The 23,335-nt window shown below is 39.0% G+C and overlaps 1 protein-coding gene, 1 long non-coding RNA gene and 1 pseudogene across 2 annotated transcripts; 2 read left to right on the forward strand and 1 right to left on the reverse strand.

Moving 5' to 3' along the window:
- The first annotated feature begins 8,073 nt into the window (after positions 1-8,073).
- Positions 8,074-9,911, forward strand: LOC115677298 (uncharacterized; annotated as a pseudogene).
- Positions 9,912-10,888: 977 nt separating this feature from the next.
- LOC130140731 (uncharacterized) lies at positions 10,889-12,624 on the reverse strand. The gene is made up of 3 exons (XR_008818721.1): positions 11,690-12,624; positions 11,445-11,580; positions 10,889-11,313 (listed from the first exon to the last, which is right to left on the reverse strand). It is a non-coding gene; the product is annotated as an uncharacterized LOC130140731 (long non-coding RNA).
- A 4,362-nt stretch (positions 12,625-16,986) lies between these two features.
- LOC115677300 (uncharacterized methyltransferase At2g41040, chloroplastic-like) lies at positions 16,987-22,531 on the forward strand. The gene is made up of 8 exons (XM_030600427.2): positions 16,987-17,152; positions 18,241-18,341; positions 18,436-18,576; positions 19,256-19,337; positions 19,599-19,792; positions 19,929-20,040; positions 21,182-21,286; positions 22,260-22,531. Exons 1-8 carry the CDS (start codon positions 17,000-17,002, stop codon positions 22,386-22,388), a joined length of 1,017 nt encoding a protein of 338 aa, XP_030456287.2. The 5' UTR covers positions 16,987-16,999; the 3' UTR covers positions 22,389-22,531.
- Positions 22,532-23,335: the final 804 nt, after the last annotated feature.

The following is a 23,335-nucleotide window of genomic DNA, read 5'->3' on the forward strand; positions in this document are numbered from 1 at the left end:
GACGAGAAGAGCTCAACGATGATTATCACCTCGGGGAGGACAGGTGTCAAGACGATATGAGCTCGACAATGGTTACTACTTCGGGAAGGACATGTGTCAAGACGATACGAGCTTGATGACGGTTACTGTCTTGGGAAGGACAGGTATCAAGATGATATGAGCTCGATAATGGTTATTGCCTTGGGAAGGACATGTGTCGAGATGATATAAGCTCGATGACGGTTATTATCTTGGGGAGGACAAACGAAAAGAGCTCGATGACAGTTATCACCTTGGGGAGGACGGGTATCAAGACGATATGAGCTCGATGACGGTTATCACCTCAGGGAGGACAGGTGTCAGAACAAAAAGATAAGATCGATGGCAGTTGGCGGACAGATGTCATTAGACAAACGGTGAAGATGAGATCAACGTTGGTTATTGAACTCGATATCACAAGGTGGTTATCAAGCCCACATTATAAATAGCACCCGGCTGCCAAAAGAAGGCCCCCCCACGAATACATATAAAAAATGTTGTCTTTCATTTATCTTTATTTTCCAGTCTCGCACCTTTAGTTTCCATAGTTGTAGTTGCTCACTTTTTAAGCCAGTAGCTTTGTAATGTTGCATCGAAGAAATTCGGATGCCGCCAGTTAGTAACTGGACGAGTTTGTCTGAATTATTCATAAATATAAATCAAATTTCGTCATTGTACGAAACTTGTGTTATCGATCAAGACAATCAGGCTCTTTGCTCACGCTTGGATTATCTCCTATCCAGAATTAGTCACATAACCCGGTTTCCTCTAATTAAAAATCGAAGAACAATTTTCAGTGAATTATATTTTGTCGTGGGAATATTTCTGGCGAAACATAATTTTGGCACGCCCAGTGGGACCTGTGTGGTCAATTTGAGGAGTTACAATGGCACGAACAAGGAGTCAGAGCTAATTGGATCATAACAACACCGTTGCAGGGAGTAGTGCACCCCCGAATCGTATTATGGAGCGGGTGACACGTGTGGAATCATTGAATGGATGGACAGTGGCGGAACAAGGACAAGCACGGGAGATGGACATCCCCAGGCATCTCACTGAGGAACAGAGAAGGCAATTGGAACCGAATCCCGTTACAATTGCTACTATGAGAAGGATTATTGAAGAACAGCACAATGGTTTAGCCAATCTGGTCAGGTGTGTAGTTGATGCAATCAAACCATTTATTATTAATATGGTCCAGGAGATCACTAATAGGCAGAATCCCTCGATTATTTCTACTCAATCACAGACCATGCCTGTTCCTCCTCTTACCATAGTTGAAGGTCTTGGACAGCCTTCCACTACACTCCCTAGCATTGGAACCATAGGACAAGCTATGCCTCTGATGCCAGTAAGGATTCTTTAGAGAGGAGATAATACGTTAGTAGGCCAAGCATATGGCCAAGCGGCGACAAATGAAAATAACGTAGTTAATTTATCATTGAGGAATGAGAATACTAATATAGGTCATCAAAAGCCAATGGTAGTAGCCTATCTGGGTCAGTTCAGACAAATGCGGCTAATGCGAATTTGGCTCCTCAACATAGTGCATTGTGCTAGTCGCATGACAACACGCTATCAAGTGGTTTTGCTACTCAACCTAATCTCCTTCAAGCCTTGTTCAGGCCATATACTAATGCAGAGATCCAGGGGAGATTTTAATACCACCACAGCTAGTACCATAGTACCAATTTCCACAACCGCCACAACCAGTACCACAATACCCAGTTCCGCAACATCCACAACTAATACCATAGTACCTATTGCCGCAGCCAATACCACGACAACCAATACCTCAATACCAAATGTATCAACCTTTGCAATAAAATATATCTCAAATGATGTCTCAGATTGTGCAGGCGACTCAAGCAGTCACACCACCGGTTATGATTCCAGCTAGACAAAATCAATACACAGTCGATCAAATGCTACGGCAATATGGTGGCGATGTGGGAGGTTTTAGGCAGGTATATAGAAAACCATACTCGGAATGGATGGATGCAATTCCGTACCCAAGGGGGTTCAAGATGTCAGAATTTAGTCTGTTTACTAGTAAGGACGATCAATCGACGCAAGAACACATCAATTGGTTTACTGCTTTGTGTAGGGATGCTACAAATGGAGATCATTGTAAATTGCATCTATTCCCGTTATCATTATCCAAGATTGCTTTTACCTGGTACACATATCTATCACCTCATTCTATATTTTCTTGGGATCAAATGGAAACAATGTTTCATAGTCAATTTCAAAGAGCTATACTGGATGTGTCTGTTGCGGACTTGTCGGCAATGAGACAACATAACAATGGGTCCGTTGATGAGTTCAAGTTTCGATTTAGAAAGGTAAGGAGCAGGTGTCTCGTACCATTACCTGAGAAGATGTTTGTTGAGTTTGCGTTTAATGTTTTAAAATTTGCTATCAAGGAAAGAATGGTGGGTTAGCCTTATTATGATATGTTTTCATTAGCTTCCATTGCCGTGAAACATGAAAATTTTTTGAAAGAAAAGGATTGAAAGCATGTTAAACACGAGATGAATTTGTCGATGAAACATTGATCGATGAAAATGAATCAGAATATGCTAAGGTGGCAGTGGCAAAGATGATAATAGAAAATCATATACGTGCCCTGCGCTGAAATCGATTAAGGCGAAAGAAAAGAGAAGTGTTATGGTAAAATCGAAAGATGTGCAATATTGTTCTTTCGATATAAATAAGGTAGACGGGATATTTGATTTGCTTTTGGCCGACGGAAAAATCATGCTTACTAAAGGCCAGGTAATACCGAGCAAAGAAGAGTTGATGGGAAAGAAATACTATAAATGGCATCATTCGTGGAGTCATAATACAGTCGATTGTATTGTGTTAAGAAAGAACATTCAAGAAGCAATTCAACAAGGGAATATTAGGTTTGTGGATAATAAGGAAAAGGCTCCCATGGATGTAGATGTTGACCTATTCCCCGTTATGACTGGGATGGTGTTTTTAAAATCTAAAGGTAAAATGATACAACCACATTTGTATGCTCGGTGTAAAGAAGAGATCAATTATAACCCAAAAGGAAGATCTTTCTCAACACGGGCTTCCCCGCAAGGAAGACCTTTTTGGGATCGATACAAACATGAAAATTATAATGGGATGGTTGGACATTGGAGTCGAGTTCGAACTACCCAAAATGTTGACGGATGCTGGAATCGAGCTCGAAATGCCCAAACTGTCGACAACTCGAGACAACGGCTGACAAAGTGGAAATCTTTCAAACAATGGTACGAAGAAAGCGATCCGAGAATTGGAACGTTAGGGGAACCCAGTGGAAAATTCGATTACTATGTTAACTATGGTCCACCTCCCAGACATTTAGAAGAGGTGACCGCATCTGGATGGGGTGAAGGATTTGATGATCCATAAGGAAGAGAGGCCAAAGTATCTGTAACACCTCATTGTACGAGGACTTTGAAAATACCAATCGATCCACCAGAGAATGAATGGTTCGAATCTAGAGAAATTCAAGGTCTAGGGGGTAATACAACTAGAACTCAAAAAAGAAGATTGCAAACGAAAAAGAAGATGCATGAGTTACAAGGACAGGTCAACCATATCCATATTACTCATGTTTCGCCAATCTCTTATAAACCTAAAAAATTTCGAGCTAAGATTTTGGTGTTTAGAAGGAATCCTCGGAGCTCTAGTCAGAGTAAAAAGAATAACAATCAGAGGAATTCTGAGATCAATGAGAAAATAGAGTCTAGAACAGCAGTGTTGTCAAGATCGATATCTCCTATAAGCTTATGTATGGTCCAAGCTAGGCTCCCGTTGCAATAAAGAGTGACTTCTGTGGATTCGACAGCCAATGGAGATTCGATCATCGACAAGGAAGACAAAACATAATTCCAATTTGATGATGAAGAGGAATTAATGGAGTTCAAGAAACCATCTTATGAAGGGTTCAAACACCTTAGGGCACTTAACATAAACGCTAGGATAGATGGACGCCTGGTTTCTAAGGTTCTTGTCAATGGAGGGTCTACTCTCAATCTGGTTCCATTTAGATTCTTTAAAAAGGATGAGGAAATTATTCCGTTGAATATTCAGTTGTCCAATTTCACAGGAGAAGTAACAAAAGTCAAAGGGATATTCGTAGCTGATCTGACTGTAGGATCGAAAACCTCTAGGACAGCTTTCTGTGTTGTCAAGGCATATAGATTGTATAACTTATTGTTGGAAAGAGATTGGATTCATGGAAATTAGTGTGTACCCTCGACCCTTCATCAGATGTTAGCCTTTTGGAACGGGAACAAAATTGAGTATGTTAAAGCTAAAAGCAAGGCGCATGTATCTTGGGCACATGCCTTAAGGACTAATCGAGATTCAAGAAAGATGTCTGACAAGAATTCATGCAGTATTGAGCCACCCAAAATTGACTCAAGGAATGTAGCATTCTGCCTGTTTGGCAAGGGAAATGTCCAATGAATTCCCAAAAATGACCTGGCGGGATTTTTAGATAAGGTTGTCTATGGAGAACCTTACATTATTGGACGACCTCAATAGGAGATATACGGCCTATACGGCTAAATTAGGTAAGTAAGATGCAGATGCCAGTGATTGCACTATGGAGTTTGAAGAATTGCCTCTTAAAGAAGACAATAAAGTGATGGAAGCTCAAGACCCATTAATAGAGGTTGATATTGGGGATTCTCAAAACCGTCGACCAATATTCATTAGCGCATTATTGAATGACGCTGCGAAGGTCCAGCTAATTGAGTTATTAAGGAAATATAAAGATTGCTTTGCATGTGATTATCACGAAATGCCAGGATTAGGGCTAGATGTGGTCGAGCATAGGTTACCTATCAAGAAAGAGTTTCGACCACATAAGCAACTACCACGAAGATTTGCACCGGAAATTGTGCATAAAATCAAGCAAGAGGTTGAGCATTTGTTGGCAGCAGACTTTATCATAATTACGAGGTATGTCGAATGATTATCCAATGTGGTACTGGTTAAAAAGAAGAACGGTAAGTTAAGGGTGTGTACAGATTTCTGTGACCTAAATGTTGCAACCCCAAAAGATGAATACTAAATGCCGATGGCGGATATGCTGATCGATTCGGCGTCTAGCAATGCGATTATGTCACCAATTGATGGCCATTTGGGTTATAATCAGAATTTAATAGGCAAAAGAACATTACAAGTGCCATAACTTGTGTACGGCGCTCACTTTGGTGCCATAAGTTTTTTTTGGATCACTTTAGTGCTAAAGTTTTTGAAAAACGATCACTTAAGTGCTAAAATTTTTGAAAAACGATCACTTAAGTGCCAACTCCGGTGCCGTACACAATTTTTCGCCGGAAATCCGACGTGGCATTTTTTTTATTAATTTCTGAAGCTGACGTGACTCGCCGGAGGCTCGCCGGAGATTGGCACTTAAGTGATCGTTTTTCAAAAATTTTAGCACTTAAATGATCGTTTTTAAAAAATTTTAGCACTTAAGTGATCGTTTTTCAAAAATTTTAGCACTAAAGTGATCCAAAAAAAACTTATGACACTTAAGTGATCATTTTTCCTCCGACTTGGCACCAAAGTGATCCGAAAAAAAGTTATGGCACCAAAGTGATCTCCGTACACAAGTTATGGCACTTATAGTGTCCTTTTGCCGAATTTAATATTGGAGGAAGATGTCCACAAAATAGCATTTCGATGCTCGGGAGCTATTGGGGCGTTCGAATGGTTAGTAATGCCATTTGGATTAAAAAATGCTAGGGCAACTTATTAGAGTGCCATGAACTTTATTTTCTATGACATGATCGGGGATTTCATGGAGATATATATCGACGACATCATTGTTAAATTGGACCAGATAAGTCATCTAACTTATCTTGAATGTACTTTCGTAAGGATGTAGAAGTTTAAATTGAAAATGAATCCTCTTAAATGTGCTTTTGGTGTGATATCCTGAAATTCGACCATTTTCAAAATATATAAAATGATTATTTCATTGATGCACTGTTGGTTAAATCTCGCTCTGAATTGATCAGGACTAACCAATAGGGAAATGCTATTAAGGAATTAAGTACGCACGACCCGAGAATTCGATCATGGATTGACAATTCGATCATAAAGATTAACGAGGGACAATTTCAAGCCATTATAAACCGATGAAGGAACGGTTATAGAATGATTCGCCGATAGTATACAATCGGATCGCAAGTGATTCCGTCTGACCATTGTATGGATTGCGAATGACCCTAAACTAATTCTTAATGATCGTGTACTTCGGAACTAGCGATTGACTCCTTGCAATTACATGACAATCGAGGTCACCCATGACTCGAGAAAGCTTAAACATGGTTGATATCAAATCAATCACGGGTCAAATACGCATAACTCCTAAAAGCCGCCCGTTAGTTTGAGATATACTAAAGTCGCAATTGATCGATTTTGACCATGAATTAGAATCCGAATTTGGGTATCGAACTTTTAAGGATTTCAAGTCTAACCTATTGGACGTCGCCTTGTTAATCTTCCGATTTATCGGTTTGCTCGAAACTCTCGGAAAAGGAAGTTTTGGGCTGAGAATTGGAGCCCACGAGAAAGTGAGCCGAGCGAAGGCCCATTGGGCCTCATGCCCAAGGTGCTTCGGCCATTGGGCCCAAACAAGTCACCATTTTCAAGCCCAAATAGCAAATTTAAGCCCAATTTGAGCCCGTAAACTTTTCAAGCCCATTTCTATTCAATTAGGTCCATTTCAAGGCCCCATCTCTTGACTTTGGCCCAAGGGCAAAATGGGAGATTTGTGCCAAAATGTGAAATGACCAAAATACCGTTCTTGCATTATTGAACAAAGAGACAAAGCATTGATGAGTGAAGACTTTGGGGAAGTTGCATTGATGATGAAGACTTTGGGGAAGAGATAATATCTCCCAAACTCTCTCTCGTCTCTCATTTTCCATGTCTCTCTCTCTCTCTCTCTCTCTCTCTCTCAAATCCGGCCCCCTCTCTCCCTCTCTCCCTCCTTCGGCCACCAGCAGAACCGCCCCCCCTTGGCCGTTATTTTACTACCGTGGAGCCACGACCACCGCCCGCCGAGCGCCGTGACCGCCCATCGCCTTGCGCTGTTCGTCCGAGCCGCTTCCGTCGCCGGTTCGCCTTCACCGTAAGCCCAAATCAGCCCCACAGAATCTGCTAAGCTGCTGTCCAGCCATCGTCGCCACCTTGTGTCGTTTCCGGACCGAGCCACGCATAGCCCTCGCTGCCGTCGTTGAGACCGTGTTGTCGGAATCATTAATGGGTGAGTTAACGCTCCAATCCTTCGATTAGTACGTTAAACTTACTTAGGATTAGTTTATATTAAGTTAATTAGGTGTTTAGTGATTAATGATGATTAATTAGTTGATAGGTTATCAACTAGCGATAGGTTATCGGAAAGTTGGATGATAAGCTATCGCTAATTAGGCGATAAGCTATCAAAGTTTTGGTGATAAGCTATCGCCAAATAGGCGATAGGCTATCGAGGAAATGATGATAAGCTATCGTAAAAGGAAGATAAGTTATCGGCAAAAGGGTGATAAGATATTGTCAAAAGGACGATAAGCTATTGTTATTTGAATGATAAGCTATCACCAATTAGGTGATAAGATATCGATAATTTAATGATAAGCTATCACCAAGAGGCAATAAGCTATCAATATTTGGATGATAAGTTATCGCAATTAGAGCGATAAGTGGATTTTATATTGGGCGTTTTCTGCTTGAGTTAAGTGTTGAATTATGCTCGTTTGATGCTGTTTAATGCCTACTTTGCCCTGATAAATAATTGCCCTATGTGAAACCTTGTTATTTAATTTTTAAAAGGATTTTTGTGGATATATAAATAGTAAACCCCGAGGTGTCGGGTTTATATGTCAAATTTTATAAGTTAAATAGGGCAATGATGTTTAAAAAGGGAAGCATGCAAAGTTAGCAAGGATGGAATATTTGAAATGGAAGTTAATCCAACAACCAAAGTATTTGAGAGGTTTTATGTGGGGTTTGTAGAGTTCAAACGTGGGTTTTTAGCGGGATGTAGGCGTGTCATAGGCTTGGATGGGTGCTTTCTTAAGACTGGATTGAAAGGTATGTTGTTGTGTGTTATTGGACGAGATGAAAACAATCAAATGTTTCCAATAGCTTAGGCAGTTGTCGAAGTTGAATCCGAGGCATCTTGGACTTGGTTTCTCACTCTATTATTCAATGACTTGATGGTGGGCAGAGGCAAAGGTTGGACTTTCATCAGCGATCAGCAAAAGGTAATATCTAACCTTTTGTCTTTGTTGCTTGTTACACAACACTAGTGCAATCATTGATGTCACTTGTTTGCTTTTTATTGGCTAATTTGGTTATAGGGACTAATGAATGCAGTTTCATGGCTAGCTCCACAAGCAGAGCATCGAAATTGTGCAAGACACATATATGCTAATTGGAAAAAATTGCACAAAGGGGATGCTCTTAAGCATCTCTTTTGGAGGGCTATGAGATGTACATTTCAAGCTGATTTTGACCTAGCAATGGCAGATTTGAAGATGGAGTGCCCTAAAGGTTACGAAGACTTCCTGAGGCAAGGCCCTGAGCACTTTTGTAGGGCTTTCATCAAGATAGGAACTAAGTGTGATGCGGTTGATAATAACTTAAGTGAGACCTTCAATGGATACATTTGCATACCAAGAGAAAAACCCATACTTTAGATGCTTGAAGAAATAAGAACAATGTTGATGGAGAGGATGGTAGAGAGAAGTGAGTTAATGGTTGATCGAACAGATCCTCTTTGCCCAAGGATTAGAATGAAGTTGGAGAAAACTAAACTGGAGTCTAGGAATTGTATTGCTAGCGCTGCAATGGACAATAAATTTCAGGTTGAAGTGTATGATGATAAATTTGTGGTTGACTTGAATGGGAAGACTTGTGCTTGTAGGGAATGTGATATCTCCGGAATACCATGTAAATATGCCATATGTTGTATTACTTTCATGAAGTTAGATATCAATGATTATGTTGATGATTGTTTCAAAAAAGAAGCTTATGAAAGATGCTACCAATATCCCTTCCCAGCCATGAATGGAAAAAGAATGTGGCCCCAAGTTAGTGGTGAGCCAATCAAACCCCCACCTTACAGAAGAAAAAAGGGGGAGAGAAAAAAAAAAAATAGAAGCAAGGACAAGGATGAGCAAAGTAGCGATAGTAAGAAATTGTTGAAAGTTGGAGTCCAAATGCGATGTACAAACTGCCTTCAATATGGGCATAACGAGAAGACATGCAAGAATCCTACAACATCAAGGCTACCCAAAGTAAGTCTTATTCGAAAATTGTGTAATTTTTAAAGAGATTTTTTTTGGTTATATTGATTGATAACATTAGTATTTCTTTACCTTACAAAAAAAAAAACATTAGTATTTCTTTTGTTTTTTCTTATGTAGGCCAAAAGAGGAAGACCAAAGAAGGCTATTGATGCACAGACCAGTGCACAGGCCAATGTACAATCTAACAGCGACTCTACTATCATTAGGAAGGAGATGGCACAAGTTAGTTTTTAGACTTATATTATTTTCACAGAATGTGTATATTGTGATTAACATTTTTATGCTCATTTTGTATCTTCAGGCAAGACAAGGTTATGGACTTTTCATGTCTGAAACCTCTGGGAATTCATATTTAAGGGTAATCTCTTTGTCTAATGTTTTTTTATGTATGTTGAAAAGAAATGCAAATTGACGTGTTGATTTTTTATCCACTTCAGATGCCTGGTAGTGATAGAGTTATTCACGTTGGAGGTCCATCAATCTCCAACGGACAAACAATAGCAAGAAATGTTCAAATTTCACCGGGCCACTCTTCAATTGATATCTCAGAACCTCCGCACACTCAAGAATCTGGAATTGGTGGACTGTGAAGTTGGTTCGAAAAATATTAGTGCTACTGATACATGAGGATGTTGACCTGTAGATTGAAAAGGGCAGTTTTTGTGGTGTTTGTATGTGGATTTGACAATGTAGTTTTGTATTAGTGATGTTTTGGTAATGTACAGTGTTTTTTTTTTTGGTAAGGTGGTAATGTACTGTGTTGAGTCGTGCATAACACAAAAATCCTTTTGCTGGTTGTTTTGAGTTCCATATGAATGAATTGACCATTATAAGTGGTTTTTTGAAGAGTAAACTTCCAGTTAGGTATCTTGACTTGTCTTTGATTTATGCAAAGCTTAGTGATAGAGATTGTAAGTCTTTAGAAGTGCGGTGTAGAGCAAATTCCTTGGAGTCTAGCGCTTTCAAGCAAGCCAGCATGTTGCTGACCATGTTATTGTCTGAGGCTTATAGCACAGAGAAGAACGATGTTTGCTTGACGCATGGCTTGGCAAGCCATGCCTGATGTAGTGAACTCGCCAACTAGTGTATGTCTTTCTTCTCTTTACGTCATTTCTTCTTTGGGATTTTCACGTTATAATGTTAGCAATGAGGCAAAATTTAGTTTAAGAGGCAGCTAATTCCTCCTCTTTCTAAACATTGGGTCATTTTGATCTACATCTACACTTAACCATGGCTTCAATGAGGCACCAATTAATGATCGCTCAATGACCTCTTATCAGGTCAAGCACATGCCGATGTTGTTGATCAAAATAGACATTTATTTCATGGTTTCGAAATCACCACGATAATTCGAAGTGATATGTAATGTGCTTGGGTTCCATATTCGGTCATATCAAGCTGGTTCAAGATTTGGGTCAAATATTTTCTATTTTACATAACAAATTTTGTATCATCAGAACTTACTAATGTTTTAGATATATTATTGATGATTGATAAGTACATACTTTCTTACCAAGACAAAAATTGAATACCTGAAATGAAAAAAGCTACCTATGGTCATTTTTGTTAAAATAGATAACGAGTTTACAAAAATAGCCCATCTTTCCCCCTCCACAACGCCAACTCTACAATGGCTGACAAACGGTTCAAGTGAACTAATAGTTGCAAAGAGAAATTCTCAGAAAATAAACATTTACAGCAAGCAATGTTGCACCATCCAACCAACCTTATAAATCATTAACACAATTAAAGCTTCCACCAATACAAGTATAACTCTAACACGTGTCTTCTCCTTCGCTTGCATTCTCATAATATCATTCTGTAAGCCATTGTTCAATTGATTCTCCACATTTTGCAGCCTCTCCTTCAATGTCTCATTATCATTCATCAGTTGGCAGATGACTTATTTCTCTTGTATTGTCAGATAAGGATCAATCCATTTTAAAAATCCACAATCATCAACCTGTCAAAACAAAGTAATACTTTTTTACAAGTTTAGATACAACATTGTTCAAAATTGCTAAAATTATAACTAACAAACATGGCTTTACTTCTGATATGAATGACTGCATAAAGCAGTTATAAATTACTTACCCTCCATGTTGAATGGTGAAATAGTCTCCTTATAGGATTTCTTGGGGTCCGCAGGGTATAGAGGGTTGCTCGTCGCTATTGCTTGCATGAAACGTTACAATTGTCACTCATGAATTGACTCAATGCTCTGCCGCCACTGTTAGAACCTCCATTCTACGTTGATTTACATTCAAAAATAGGAGCAAACTACTAATCTAATACCCACTCGCTGAACTTTAATTTTAATAGATTTACAACCACTTAACCTCAATCTAACATCATTTGCATGAGATCCACTTCGCACAAAGCTCTCCATGGTGACTAGCATTGGTTTTCTCTGTCAAATCACTCTTTGCCAATGGAGATATACTTTGAAACATCTGGACAATCAACCTCTTGAGCAACATGCATAGATAAGTCTTAGCTATGGTCAAATGGACATGTTTCAGAGACGTATACCCTCAGTTTAAATGTGCAATAGTCAATCAATCACTAAAATGTAAGAGCCCTTTTAAAACTTGAACACTGATTCGTTTGGGCATTTTAACAAACATGTGGAGGTTAGTTTGAACAGAAGGCATAAATGAAGCATCAAAACGTCGTCTAATTCCAAACTGTCACAGCAACATCAATGTGTGTTTATATTACTAATAAATTCAGAATTAGAGACAATTTTCTCACAAACCTTAACCCTAGTTCTCGACCTCAAGAGAGAATAAATCAAGAAGTATTTCAAACGATCAACGCATCAGAATGAAGTCATCCAGATCATGCAAGTATCACCAAATTTGATTAATAACACAGGCAAATTGACACTAAAATCACAAAGGCAAATCATCGAACACATTGAGTGCATCTTGGCAAAAGGCAATACAGAGCAAGAACAATTATGCAAGAACCATCATCTTATCCAATATATAAAGTCTATGATCAACAAATTTCAAAATATCATGTTCACAACCGAGAGATGTCCGAGCGACTCGAGCCTAGGAGCGCAAGAGATAGGGGACTCTGAGCGCAAGAGATGGAGGACTTGGAGCGTCTCGAGCCTGGGAGCGCGAGAGATGGAGGACTTGGAGCGTCTCGAGCCTGGGAGCACGAGAGATGGGGGACTAAGAGCACGAGAGATGGAGCAATGAGCGCCATGGAAGATTCGACCGAGATGAAAGAGAGAGGAGACATATGAAGAAGAGATAGTAATTGAAAAGCCAAACCTAAAGCTCATCCAAGAAGACGTCATTTTTGTAAAGAATATGTCCATGTCAGCTTTCCATGGTAAATTTCATTGATGACATGGAAATTCCATGTAGGATCATTAATGGCCATATTGGACGAAAAGTTAAACGGTGGAAAATTTGGGACAAAAGTAAAAGTTTGGAGTTTTTTACGAGACAAAAAAAAATTTAAGGTATAATTGGGACAAAGCCTAAAGTTGGGGGTTTTTCAGTTTAGGTCCACAACTTGTCTATCGGTCATAATCACAAACAGATGACTCTTTTGTCACACCCCAAAACAACTAGAAAAGGGGGATGACACGGCCGTCCTTCCACACGAAGGACGCAGCCTCAACAATAACCAACAACCTGTTGTCAATATATATATCTCAAACCACATATATATCAGATAAACCAACGGGTTGGTTATAACATCAGAGTTTCTATAATCCACCAAAAGAACATGTACATCAAGAACTCATCCAACCTGACGAACTATCAACAATCTTACAACCAACTCCAAAAAATCATACCCAAAAATCTAACTCTCAAACGTCCCCGCGATAACGCTCTCGTACTAATGGTCGCTAGTCGAGGAACCTGAAAAGATTGGGAAAGAGAGGGATGAGCAACTACAGCTCAGTGAATAGTACATCTCTTCTAAGTAGATCGAGCAATCACTATACATGTGTACAAAGCAATACCAAAAATTCAGAAGTCAAACTCAAGGTTTAAAATACATATAGAATCACATAAGAGTTGTTTCATTTCATCAAAGATTTGTACAAGTCACAAATACACATTTAAATTCACCATCACAATTCAAACTATCAATGATCAAGTCTATTGATCAATCTCTATAAAAACCACGTCAATGGTCCATTCCATTGACTAATTTCAAATCACACATCAACGGTCTATTCCATTGATGAATCTCATATCACATCACACGTCGATGGTCCATTCCATCCACTAATTTATTGCTCAATATCAAACTATGGTCACGACATAAAGTCTTGTGACAAGGCTATCAAGATTCCCCCCCTTGGCAAGGTCTCCACTTACAAAGCCGGTGGCTCGGCCTAAAAGGATATCCTAAATCGGTATGCATACCCCGAAACCCCTCAATGGGTTTATAGCGATATTGAGCATAAAACACACATCCTCCAATACCAGGAATCAAATCCACAATCAATATCACTAATTAATTTCACAAAACAAAACACATAATCTTTCTCAACTTCGTTCGTCAAACCAAACGCATTTTACAAGACATTTCTCACATCATTTCAAAATTCTTCATAAATCAATATGTATAACCTTTAACAAAAGAATTCTTTTCATAAAGAATTTCCTCAATTCATTTCACGATAATCAATATATAAGCCATTTCCAGAAATGTTTTACCATACCATTTTCAAATAATCAACAGGGTAGTAAATGCCCGATCCGAGCTTTTATGCAATAACAATGCTATTTAACTCATAACATATCTGATTCATATCATTTTCAAAATATGAGTTTACAAACTCAAAGAAGAGATAACACCACTCACCTCGGAATACTAGAAACCAACAACACGCAGTTAAACAAGTCGACGATCTCGTAATCCTAACAATTAAATGAGAATCGACGTCAAAACCAAGTAAAATACTACGATAACTATGCAACGGCTAAAGTAAGCTTAAACGCTAGCTAAAAGACTCCTACATGCTAACAAAACTCACAACCGAAACGGCTATTCAAAATTATCCGCAACGCGAAACTTGATCGTGCCATAAATTTTTCCTTCGAACTCCGATCCTAGCAAACTTATAGTCAAAAGAAAGCCTGTTCAGAGTATTACAAAAGCCCTAGCTTGGCCGCCCCAAAATCGAGCCAAAAATCGATGAAATAAGGCCTGAAGGCTGCCGGACGTGTACTGTTCACTTCACGCGGAAAACTTCAAAAATTCGTTTCGGGCAAATGGTAAGTCCAAATCAAGATCCGTAAAATCCCACATCTCCACAACACCTTAAACTACCAATTCTATATACATACGTAGCTCAACAACTCAAAAATCGGACTTCGCGGCTTGAATTTCCCAAAATTCCGAATTTAAACCATAAATTTGAAAACTTCTCCGATCGGATGAACGAGGGGTGCGAGTGCTTACCGAGTGTTGAAATACGAAGTCAAATTGACTAGGCAAGGTTCGTTCGGCACAAAACCCTCTTTTTCTTCTTCTTCTTCTTCTTCTTCTTCTTCGCTCTTTCTTTCTTTTCCTTTTTCCCTTTCTCAGCTGAGCATGCTCTCGGCTTAAATGAGCTTCTTCTTCTTCTTCTCTTTTCGTCTCTTTCTTTCTTTTCCTTTTTCCCTTTCTCGGTTGAGCATGCTCTCGGCTTAAATGAGCTGAAGCTTCCACTGTTCTGCTTTTTAACTTTTTGACCTTTTTTTTTTAAACCCAAATATTACACTTTTATCCTTCAAGTTTTTATTTCATGATTCTCTTTGTTATGTGCATCCACTTGTCAATCAAAAAGTTAACTCATGAGATAACCCTAAAATTCCTAGAGATGAGGATCTCGAAATCTTGGAAATCTATTTCCAGTTGAAACTCCCATTGAAGAATTACGGATTAGTATCGAGACACAGCTTTCTCGAAGACATGTCCTCATGTCAAATTGGCATGTTGCCCGATGAGTTCTTCGATAAAATGGAGGAGGGAAGCATCCTAATCAAGAGGTCGCAGAGCTTTTTGCTTCTGCAAGGAAGGTCTGATAGTCGGCGGAGAAGACAAACCGATCTCAAGCGATCTCACGATCCTTGCCATCGGATATAAAGGCGATCAGAAGCTCAAGAACATTTTCATATCTTCAATCTTCCAAAAGTACCTCGTCTCTTGACCAAGTTCAACCATCCTCTTTACAGGTACCATTTCATGCTTGCAGTTGCAGCACCATGTAGCATCAATTTCTACTAAAAAACCTTGATATTCAAAATGCATATCTTATTGTCCAAGTGAGGATTAACTATTAAGAACCAACAATAAGATTTTATCCAACTCCGAGACGGCATTGCAGCATTTGGCTAACCTTAAGGTCTCTTGTGTATCATTACAACATTTAGATGTGGTACTAATTTCAGGGTATTCAAAATGTAGTTTTTTTCCCATAGGATGTTGTAATGATGCTGCGCTCGATCCCAGTTTGTTGTAACGGTCTTATTTACGGACTTCAGGCAGGTGATTCATCCTCGAATTCCATAGCTCGCAGTTATTGGATATACGGAGGGCCTTCCAAACCTGCCGTCCTTCCAATGGCTCGTGCACCTCCTCAACAAGAACATCAAGCTACTGAGCATCGGAATAATGGAAAAGGATGCAGCCAGGTGGTAAATTCACATGAAGCGATACGGCGGGAGGAACTCCTGGAGATCATGCATTGGAACCACCAACATTTGGTACAATGACCAACTGTGCAAGGACATGAACTGCAATCCTAGAAGAAAGAAGGGGTTTTTGGCCTAATTCCAACCTTATGGACCAACTGATTATGCTGGCCTCGCTGATCAGAAACACTGAACAACAAACATGATCCTTCTTATGATCAGTGATGAATTCGACATTTTGCTTGTAATAATTTATATTACAGAATAGGGAATTGGTTCACGATATGGTCATATGCTTGGATTGTTCAGCAAAAGTCTACAAGATTCAAGTCATATGAATGCAAAAATAAGTGCGATTTTCTGGCATTTCGAATGTAACTTCTTGGGACAACCCACCCCTCAAACCATGCTCTCCAGATTGAGGGTGATAAAGACATATTTTCATATGCTGATTTGAAATAAGCCCATTATCAATGTCTTCTTGTGCTCTTGCTGGAATCCTTAATTCAACAAGAATCTGAGTCTACCCATCATGCTTCTCTATCACCGCCGAGTGATTGCAGAGAATCCAAAGAGAAAATGCGGACTGTAATGTAGAGAAAGATGCCCACAACTCATAAAGAAAAATATAATATTAACTAAAGATGTAACAATTGAGTAGACCGATCGAACATCGCCGCTGAAAATAGCCATTGATCAAATTGTAAAAATCAAGGACCAAATCACATGCAATTTAATTGACTCAAGATGACTCTTTTTGTCATCTTTCCTATTTTGGGGAATACAAGGAAGATGCAAAGGTACGACTTTTGTGATATTCCAGCAAAATTTGGAAGGAGCCCCCCAAGGTGCTTCGTTTGAGCCTGCATTGCCACATGCCATACACTCGAGAACACACAAACATCACCCAACTGCCAAACTACGGTAAAGAAGAACTCATGCACAAAAAGCTCAGATCACAAAACAGAGAGGCCACGCTCTGCAACGATCTTGATGACCATGGCTTCGTCTTCAATGCACCAACTATCTTTCGCCAAACACCCTCTTCTTCCTCGTAATTTCCGGCTGCAACCTTGTCCCCAGTTCTCGTTCGCACACTTCCCTTCGTTCAGTGTCCGAGCCAGCTCTGCTCTTGCTGCTGAGCCGGTACACTTTACGCCTTTTTTTTTGTCTCTGTTTTTCTGCTGTTGCCCGTCTATTATGGAGTTCATGCTAAACAGTATTTTTTAGGCTGTTGATATACTGTAACTATGGGTCCGTTTGTTTCGTACAAAACTCTCGATGAAAAACTTTTTCCTTAATGGTCGCTTATATCACTTAAAAGAATGTATGACTCGAAAAATATTTCATCATTCACAAAAAAGTTTAGGTATAAATTATTATTAATTATTCCAAGCGATATAACCAATCATTTTTAGGAAAATATTTTTCAAATGGTTCATTTTTCGTGAAACAAATGGACCTTATGTATGCTATAGTGTTGTCTTATTGTAATTCTTGTGTTCTTATTCCACAAAAAAGGAGTAAACTGTAAAGAGAATGACATGACGAACTGTCAAGAGCAACCCCAGAGCCAGACGCCTAAAAAGTAAAAATTCGATTGAGCCTTACTTGCTGAATTTTTGCAGCATTTTTCTATTTGTGTGTTTCCCGTGGCATATTCTTCAAGGTAGTCAATCTGATTTTGTGATGTGGTGACTTTCTGATTGTATTAGTCTTCATAGTCCACAACGAGTGTGATTTGACGATAACCCATCGCGATTTATCGCTTCACTAAAGTTATACTATGTAAACGCAAATGTTTGGAATTTAAAAGAGCTGCAACTTCAACTTAGAAAGACGGGATTGTTTACTGCCTCTTGAATTGGTGAGCCAACTAGTAAGTCAAATTTATTTTCCGTGTTTCGGGTTTGAGGGTTGAGTGGCAAGTAGAGACATTTCTGTAGTGTAGCAATTTAGTTTATGATGCATTTGGGAATGATAACTGTAATGGAGCCATCCAAAGAAGTTTTTTTCATTTTAATGGATCTGCTGCAGGTGAACCGTCTTAGTGCTGGATCTCTAGTCAGTTAATGATAGATCTTTTTCCTTTAGTAATGTGCCTGACAAACTGAACTCTTTTGAAATGTCATTTTTTGGGATATATGCCGGCGCCGACATACTTGCGTGCCAGCTTCTTTCTTTCTTTCTTTCTTTTATATGCTTGTGAGTAAATCAGAATTCTCATTTCTCAGTACTTGGGAACTCAGAAAGATCAAACTTTGGAGGCTGAGATATTTTCATGCCCAATATGCTATGAACCCTTGATAAGAAGAGGCCCATCTGGTCTAAACTTGTAAGTTCTAGCACTCATTTTCTGATTTAGGCAACTGATTCTGCATTAATGCTTTGATGGGATTAGTTCTGACTCATAACTTCAAAATGTTTAGGGAAGCTGTGTATAGGTCTGGTTTTAAGTGTAATAAGTGCAATAAGTCATATTACAGAAAAGACAACTTTCTAGACCTGACCGTTACTGCTGGTTCAAGGGAATACATCGAAGTGAAGCCAGCACGGACAGAACTATTCAGGTATCATTAACTGTGGCTACGACCAGGCCGCTTCAACTTGAGTTATGGAATTATCATCATTTATTACCTTTTGCACTAATGGTGAAAAGGTCATCTTCTTCTTTACCTTTTCACCATTACCTTTTTTGCTCTTTAGCTCCATCTCGGACGTCATGTTCAGTTGGTCGGGGTGGAAAGCAGGCGAGGGAGAATTAATCCATACTTCATTTGTTGAACTGTGATAATCGAGTCCTCTCTTCTATAGGCAGCAGGTTGAGATTCCTCTATGGTTTGTGGAAGTTCATATAAGCCAGAAGGGAACTTTGCATATTATAAATTCTATAATGCTTATTAGTTCATTGTGCCATTATTTGAGATGACTTTATACTTTTTAACTACTGAATTGACTGTGTGATGGCAAGGATATTCACATAAGAAATAGGAGATTTCCCTTCCCCAAGGATGGATGTGCTAGCTTCCTTGCACCCACTGAGAAAAATACTTGGTCTTTTTGCAATTTCCTCATTCTCAGATCATACTTTTCTTCTTAATTAACCCACCATATTTAATTGCAAGGACATAATGTATATTCTTGCGCAATTTCTGCACTACTTCGCCTTCTCAAAATTGCCTTAAAGATTCACTGATAAATTTTCTGTGAAGGTTCTGATTTCTCACCTTGCATTCTTGCTTTTGCTAGGAGTCCCCTTGTTTCATTCTTATACGAGAGAGGCTGGCGCCAGAATTTTAACAGTAGGGGCTTTCCTGGTCAAGATGAAGAAGTACAGTTTCTGGCTCATTTTATCCATTAGAATTATTAGCTATGAGAATATGTAGAAGGTCATTTTGAGACTGCACTAGCTGTAGAAATTTTACCATGTAAAATGTGCAAGCAGTGTTCATACATGGGCTATAAAAAAATTTCGGATTCATCCACTAAACCTGTTATGCAGGATCAAGCTAATTCTGATTGTCTAAGCTTATCGTGCTTGCAAGATTTCCATGATAAGCTGCTAAAGGCATAATATATTCTCTGAATGCAGTTCAAAATGGCTCAAGAGTACTTCAAACCTGCACAGGGTGGCCTTCTAGTTGATGTTAGCTGTGGAAGTGGTTTGTTTTCCAGAAAATTCGCTAGATCCGGGACTTATTCTGGAGTAATTGCTCTTGATTATTCTGAAAATATGCTGCGCCAGTGTTATGATTTCATTAAACAGGATGATGCTGTTTTAAAAGCGTAAGTTCTTTCACTCCATAGGAACTTGAAATTATGAAAGCTGTCAAGTAAACTGTTATTCTTGTATGCCTTTGAAATTAATAAATCATAGAGGAGATGGCTTTCATGATGCCCATCATTCTGGGACATATTGCAGGAATCTAGCTCTTGTTAGAGCTGATGTTTCAAGGCTTCCATTCTCATCTGGTTTGGTTGACGCTGTTCATGCTGGGGCAGCACTGCACTGCTGGCCTTCTCCTTCCAATGCTGTACGTTTCCATCTCTCAGTTAATCTAGCTCAGTGTTGTTGACCCTTAGCCGTACTGTCTCATAAGTCGCATGTAAATCCCAGAAATTGACTAGATACTGGAGTTATATGCGGGTGCTTCACAGAATTCAGAATGAGTAAAGGGAATTTCTAGTACTAATGATGACACATACCATCAAATGAATGTTAGGCTCGTAGTTGTATCACATATGGATGTCAAGCCAAGCAGCTTAGCTTAGTATTTTCTATTTTGATTTCCTGAAGATAATTCTGTCTGGGTCATCATTTCCTTCAGTGGGGATTCCTATTAAAACTTGGAAGAGATTTTATCGTTTGCAAATATAGAAGACAGTTATGTAGCCATTATCGCTTTGAATATGGCCAAGCTATTATTACTTTGAATATGGCCTATAGACCGTATCAACCTATTTTTAGTGGTCATACTGGCAAAGTCACTTCGTGGAAGGATGGCCTAGCTTATTATCAATTTAAAATGAAAACTGGCCAGCTGCAATGGCCCTGGACATGTTTATTGCACTACTCACTTTCAACAAAGATTAGCATTGAGTTGCCAACAATTGCCATTATGACAAGGGAATTACGTACCACATATATATGAAAATTGAAGGATTTATAGACAATTACGGCTAGAGGCAACTTCGGACACTATGCTTTGTCTGCCTCCAGAAGGCAGAAGTATGTCAGAAGCATGTGGAATAGGGGATGGGGTGTGCTTGGGGAGTTTGAAATTTTTGTAGCTTTAGATATTTACTAGCATATTTTAGAATCTGGTTTTGAAGGGTTGTGGAATCTGTACCGTTTCAAATAACTTCTTGAAGGTAATTTTAGAAGTTTATAATTTCATACCTGAATGGAAACATAATGATAATCATGGATTTTACACCCAAAAAAAAAAAATGATAATCATGGATCTAGTTTGCAAGATTCTGCAACTCCTCCCTAAAGTGCTCAAAGCAAATTTCATCATGGCTGAATGTGAAAAAGGATGTGGAAAAGAAATTTTGGTGATTCCAGGTCTGACGAGCTTTAGCTGTGGAATATGTTCCTGATATACACACTATTCTTCATCTCCATTAAATAGCTCATAAAAAATTCTCAACCCCTCTGCCATGTATCGGCAGATTGCAGAAATTACTCGAGTATTGAGAAGCGGTGGAGTTTTTGTGGGAACCACTTTCCTCCGGTACAGTTCGACCACTCCCTGGATAATACGGCCTTTCAGACAGGTACATCTGTATGCATACTGCTTGGCACATTAGACCCATTTTTATTCTTGTAATTAACTTCTAAAGCTGTTTGAAATAAGTGAGGGACCTCTTTTGTACACTTTAACCTGCATATATTTCTACTACGCTTGGACCATGAAGAGATGGAAATAAGAAAAATTAATTCACTTACGAATGGATTGTCGTTTCATTAAGGTCTGTCATAGAGGTTTAGATTTTAAACATCCAATGCATGTGTATTGACAAGTAATCCATCTCGTGGACTGGTAGCAAGCCCAGTTTGCTCGGGATATAGTATATACTTCCATCAATGATTACTTGTGTGACTGTTTTCAAGAACCGTTTCCTATTTGCCTTGTAAAATGTAATATCGACTTGAGTTTCAGCAACGAAAACATGGAGCATTCATAAGTAATTCAAATTACTGCAACACCCACATGAGAGATCTATTTCAAATATTCAAAACGTATTCCCTGTGGTAGATGATCTAATGAGCGGATTAGTCTGGATCTCCTTTTTCGTTCACTGTCTTGGCTAGACCATTCTACCGAGGCTGAATCTGACCATCTCCTTTCCGAAGTTGAAATTTCTTGAGCAAATGGTTCTAATCCGTGCACCTATACCTCACACTGAATAACTGCATAGTGCAATTACTGTTTTTTGTGATACGAGTACAGCTTCTGATTGCCACATGCCACGTACTCTTTCAACTTTCTGATGTTTGCTGGACGATCTCGTCCTATGTTAAATTCCCTCATAAAGTGTCTTGTGAAGACGACATGAAACGCACTCAGACAACAATATAGACCGAAAGGCTTTCTTCCTTCATGGTCTTAGCATCTCTGTCTAGGTGGATTTCCACGAAAACTCTTTTTGCGTACAGAGCAATTTCCTGAAGGTTGTCTCAAAGACGAGCTATTATTCTCATAATGCGCGTCGAGCTTGTTTGTGACAATGTTTGGTTGTGTGGCAGAGAAATGCGCGGAATATCAGCTTTCTGACTGCCGAAGAGATCGAGGATTTGTGCACAGCATGTGGCCTAACCAATTACACAAGCAAAATTCAGCAATCCTTCGTCATGTTCTCTGCTCGGAAGCCTTGAAACCAAGTAATGCTTAAAATTAAGATATTATTTGCCCCATGATTAGTTTCGGTGTTTCTTCCTGATCAATAAAGTGGGTCAGTACATGATTTCTGAGAACATATGACATTGTGAGCTTGAGTTCTGGGGAGGTGTTAAGCATTGTATTGTCACCGACTAGAAAGAACTGCATTTTGGTGTCAGAATGATAATATTGTAGGGCCTTCTTTGAGAGCTTCGAGAGGGACCGAAATGACAGTGCAACGGCCAATGCCACGGTCAATTTTGTTGTTAATGATGGTTTGAATCCAATCTTTGATGGTCCCAGATAGTCAAGTTGATAAAAACACTGTGTTAGTCTGTGGGCAAACTGATCCAATTTGTTTGCACTGTCTAGCTGACCAAAACAAACAACTCACGAGAGTTTTCTTCTGTGATTCTTTTCTGAGAAAAGACCAAGTTCTTGGAGCTGCACATAAGGTTAACATGTAGACCAAAGAATTAGGTCGAATTAACTCTTATAATATACCTTATATTTCAAAGGAAAAGAAGGGATTCAAATTATCATAAGAGAAAGGAATTGGAGAGATTAACTAATAATGTTGTTCGGATTCTAGCAAGAGGAAGGAATAAAATGTCATGTTACGACTGTAACTTTAATGTCTTTTTATGTGAGTGTAATGAAAATTACAGTAAGGGTAAAAATGGGGAATGAGAAAAAATTATGTGGTAAAAGCACCAATACCTCCGAATCTCTTCAAACTCTTCCATATTCAGGTTGATTTTTGCAGGGTCTTAAAATGCACATCAAATTAACTACTCCAGATCCCACCTATATATTTACATTTACGTGCAAGTAAGCAATAATGAGTCTACTATGTGTACGAAATCTTGTGATATTCATGGGATTCTCTGCAAGCTTCAATACATACACTCTACACATTTATATATACTGCAATCGATTCTGT

The sequence above is a fragment of the Syzygium oleosum genome, unplaced genomic scaffold, assembly GCF_021117445.2.
Source record: "Syzygium oleosum isolate NSW1041296 unplaced genomic scaffold, Sole_v2.1 Sole_v2.21, whole genome shotgun sequence".
NCBI classification, from domain to species: domain Eukaryota; kingdom Viridiplantae; phylum Streptophyta; class Magnoliopsida; order Myrtales; family Myrtaceae; genus Syzygium; species Syzygium oleosum.

Excerpts from the sequence above, each read along its gene's own strand:
- LOC115677300 (XM_030600427.2), top strand. The coding sequence starts at position 17,000 with ATGACCATGGCTTCGTCTTCAATGCACCAACTATCTTTCGCCAAACAC. Across the intron at positions 19,338-19,598 it reads TTCCTGGTCAAGATGAAGAA|TTCAAAATGGCTCAAGAGTA; the intron begins GTACAGTTTCTG and ends CTCTGAATGCAG. Across the intron at positions 21,287-22,259 it reads TAATACGGCCTTTCAGACAG|AGAAATGCGCGGAATATCAG; the intron begins GTACATCTGTAT and ends GTTGTGTGGCAG.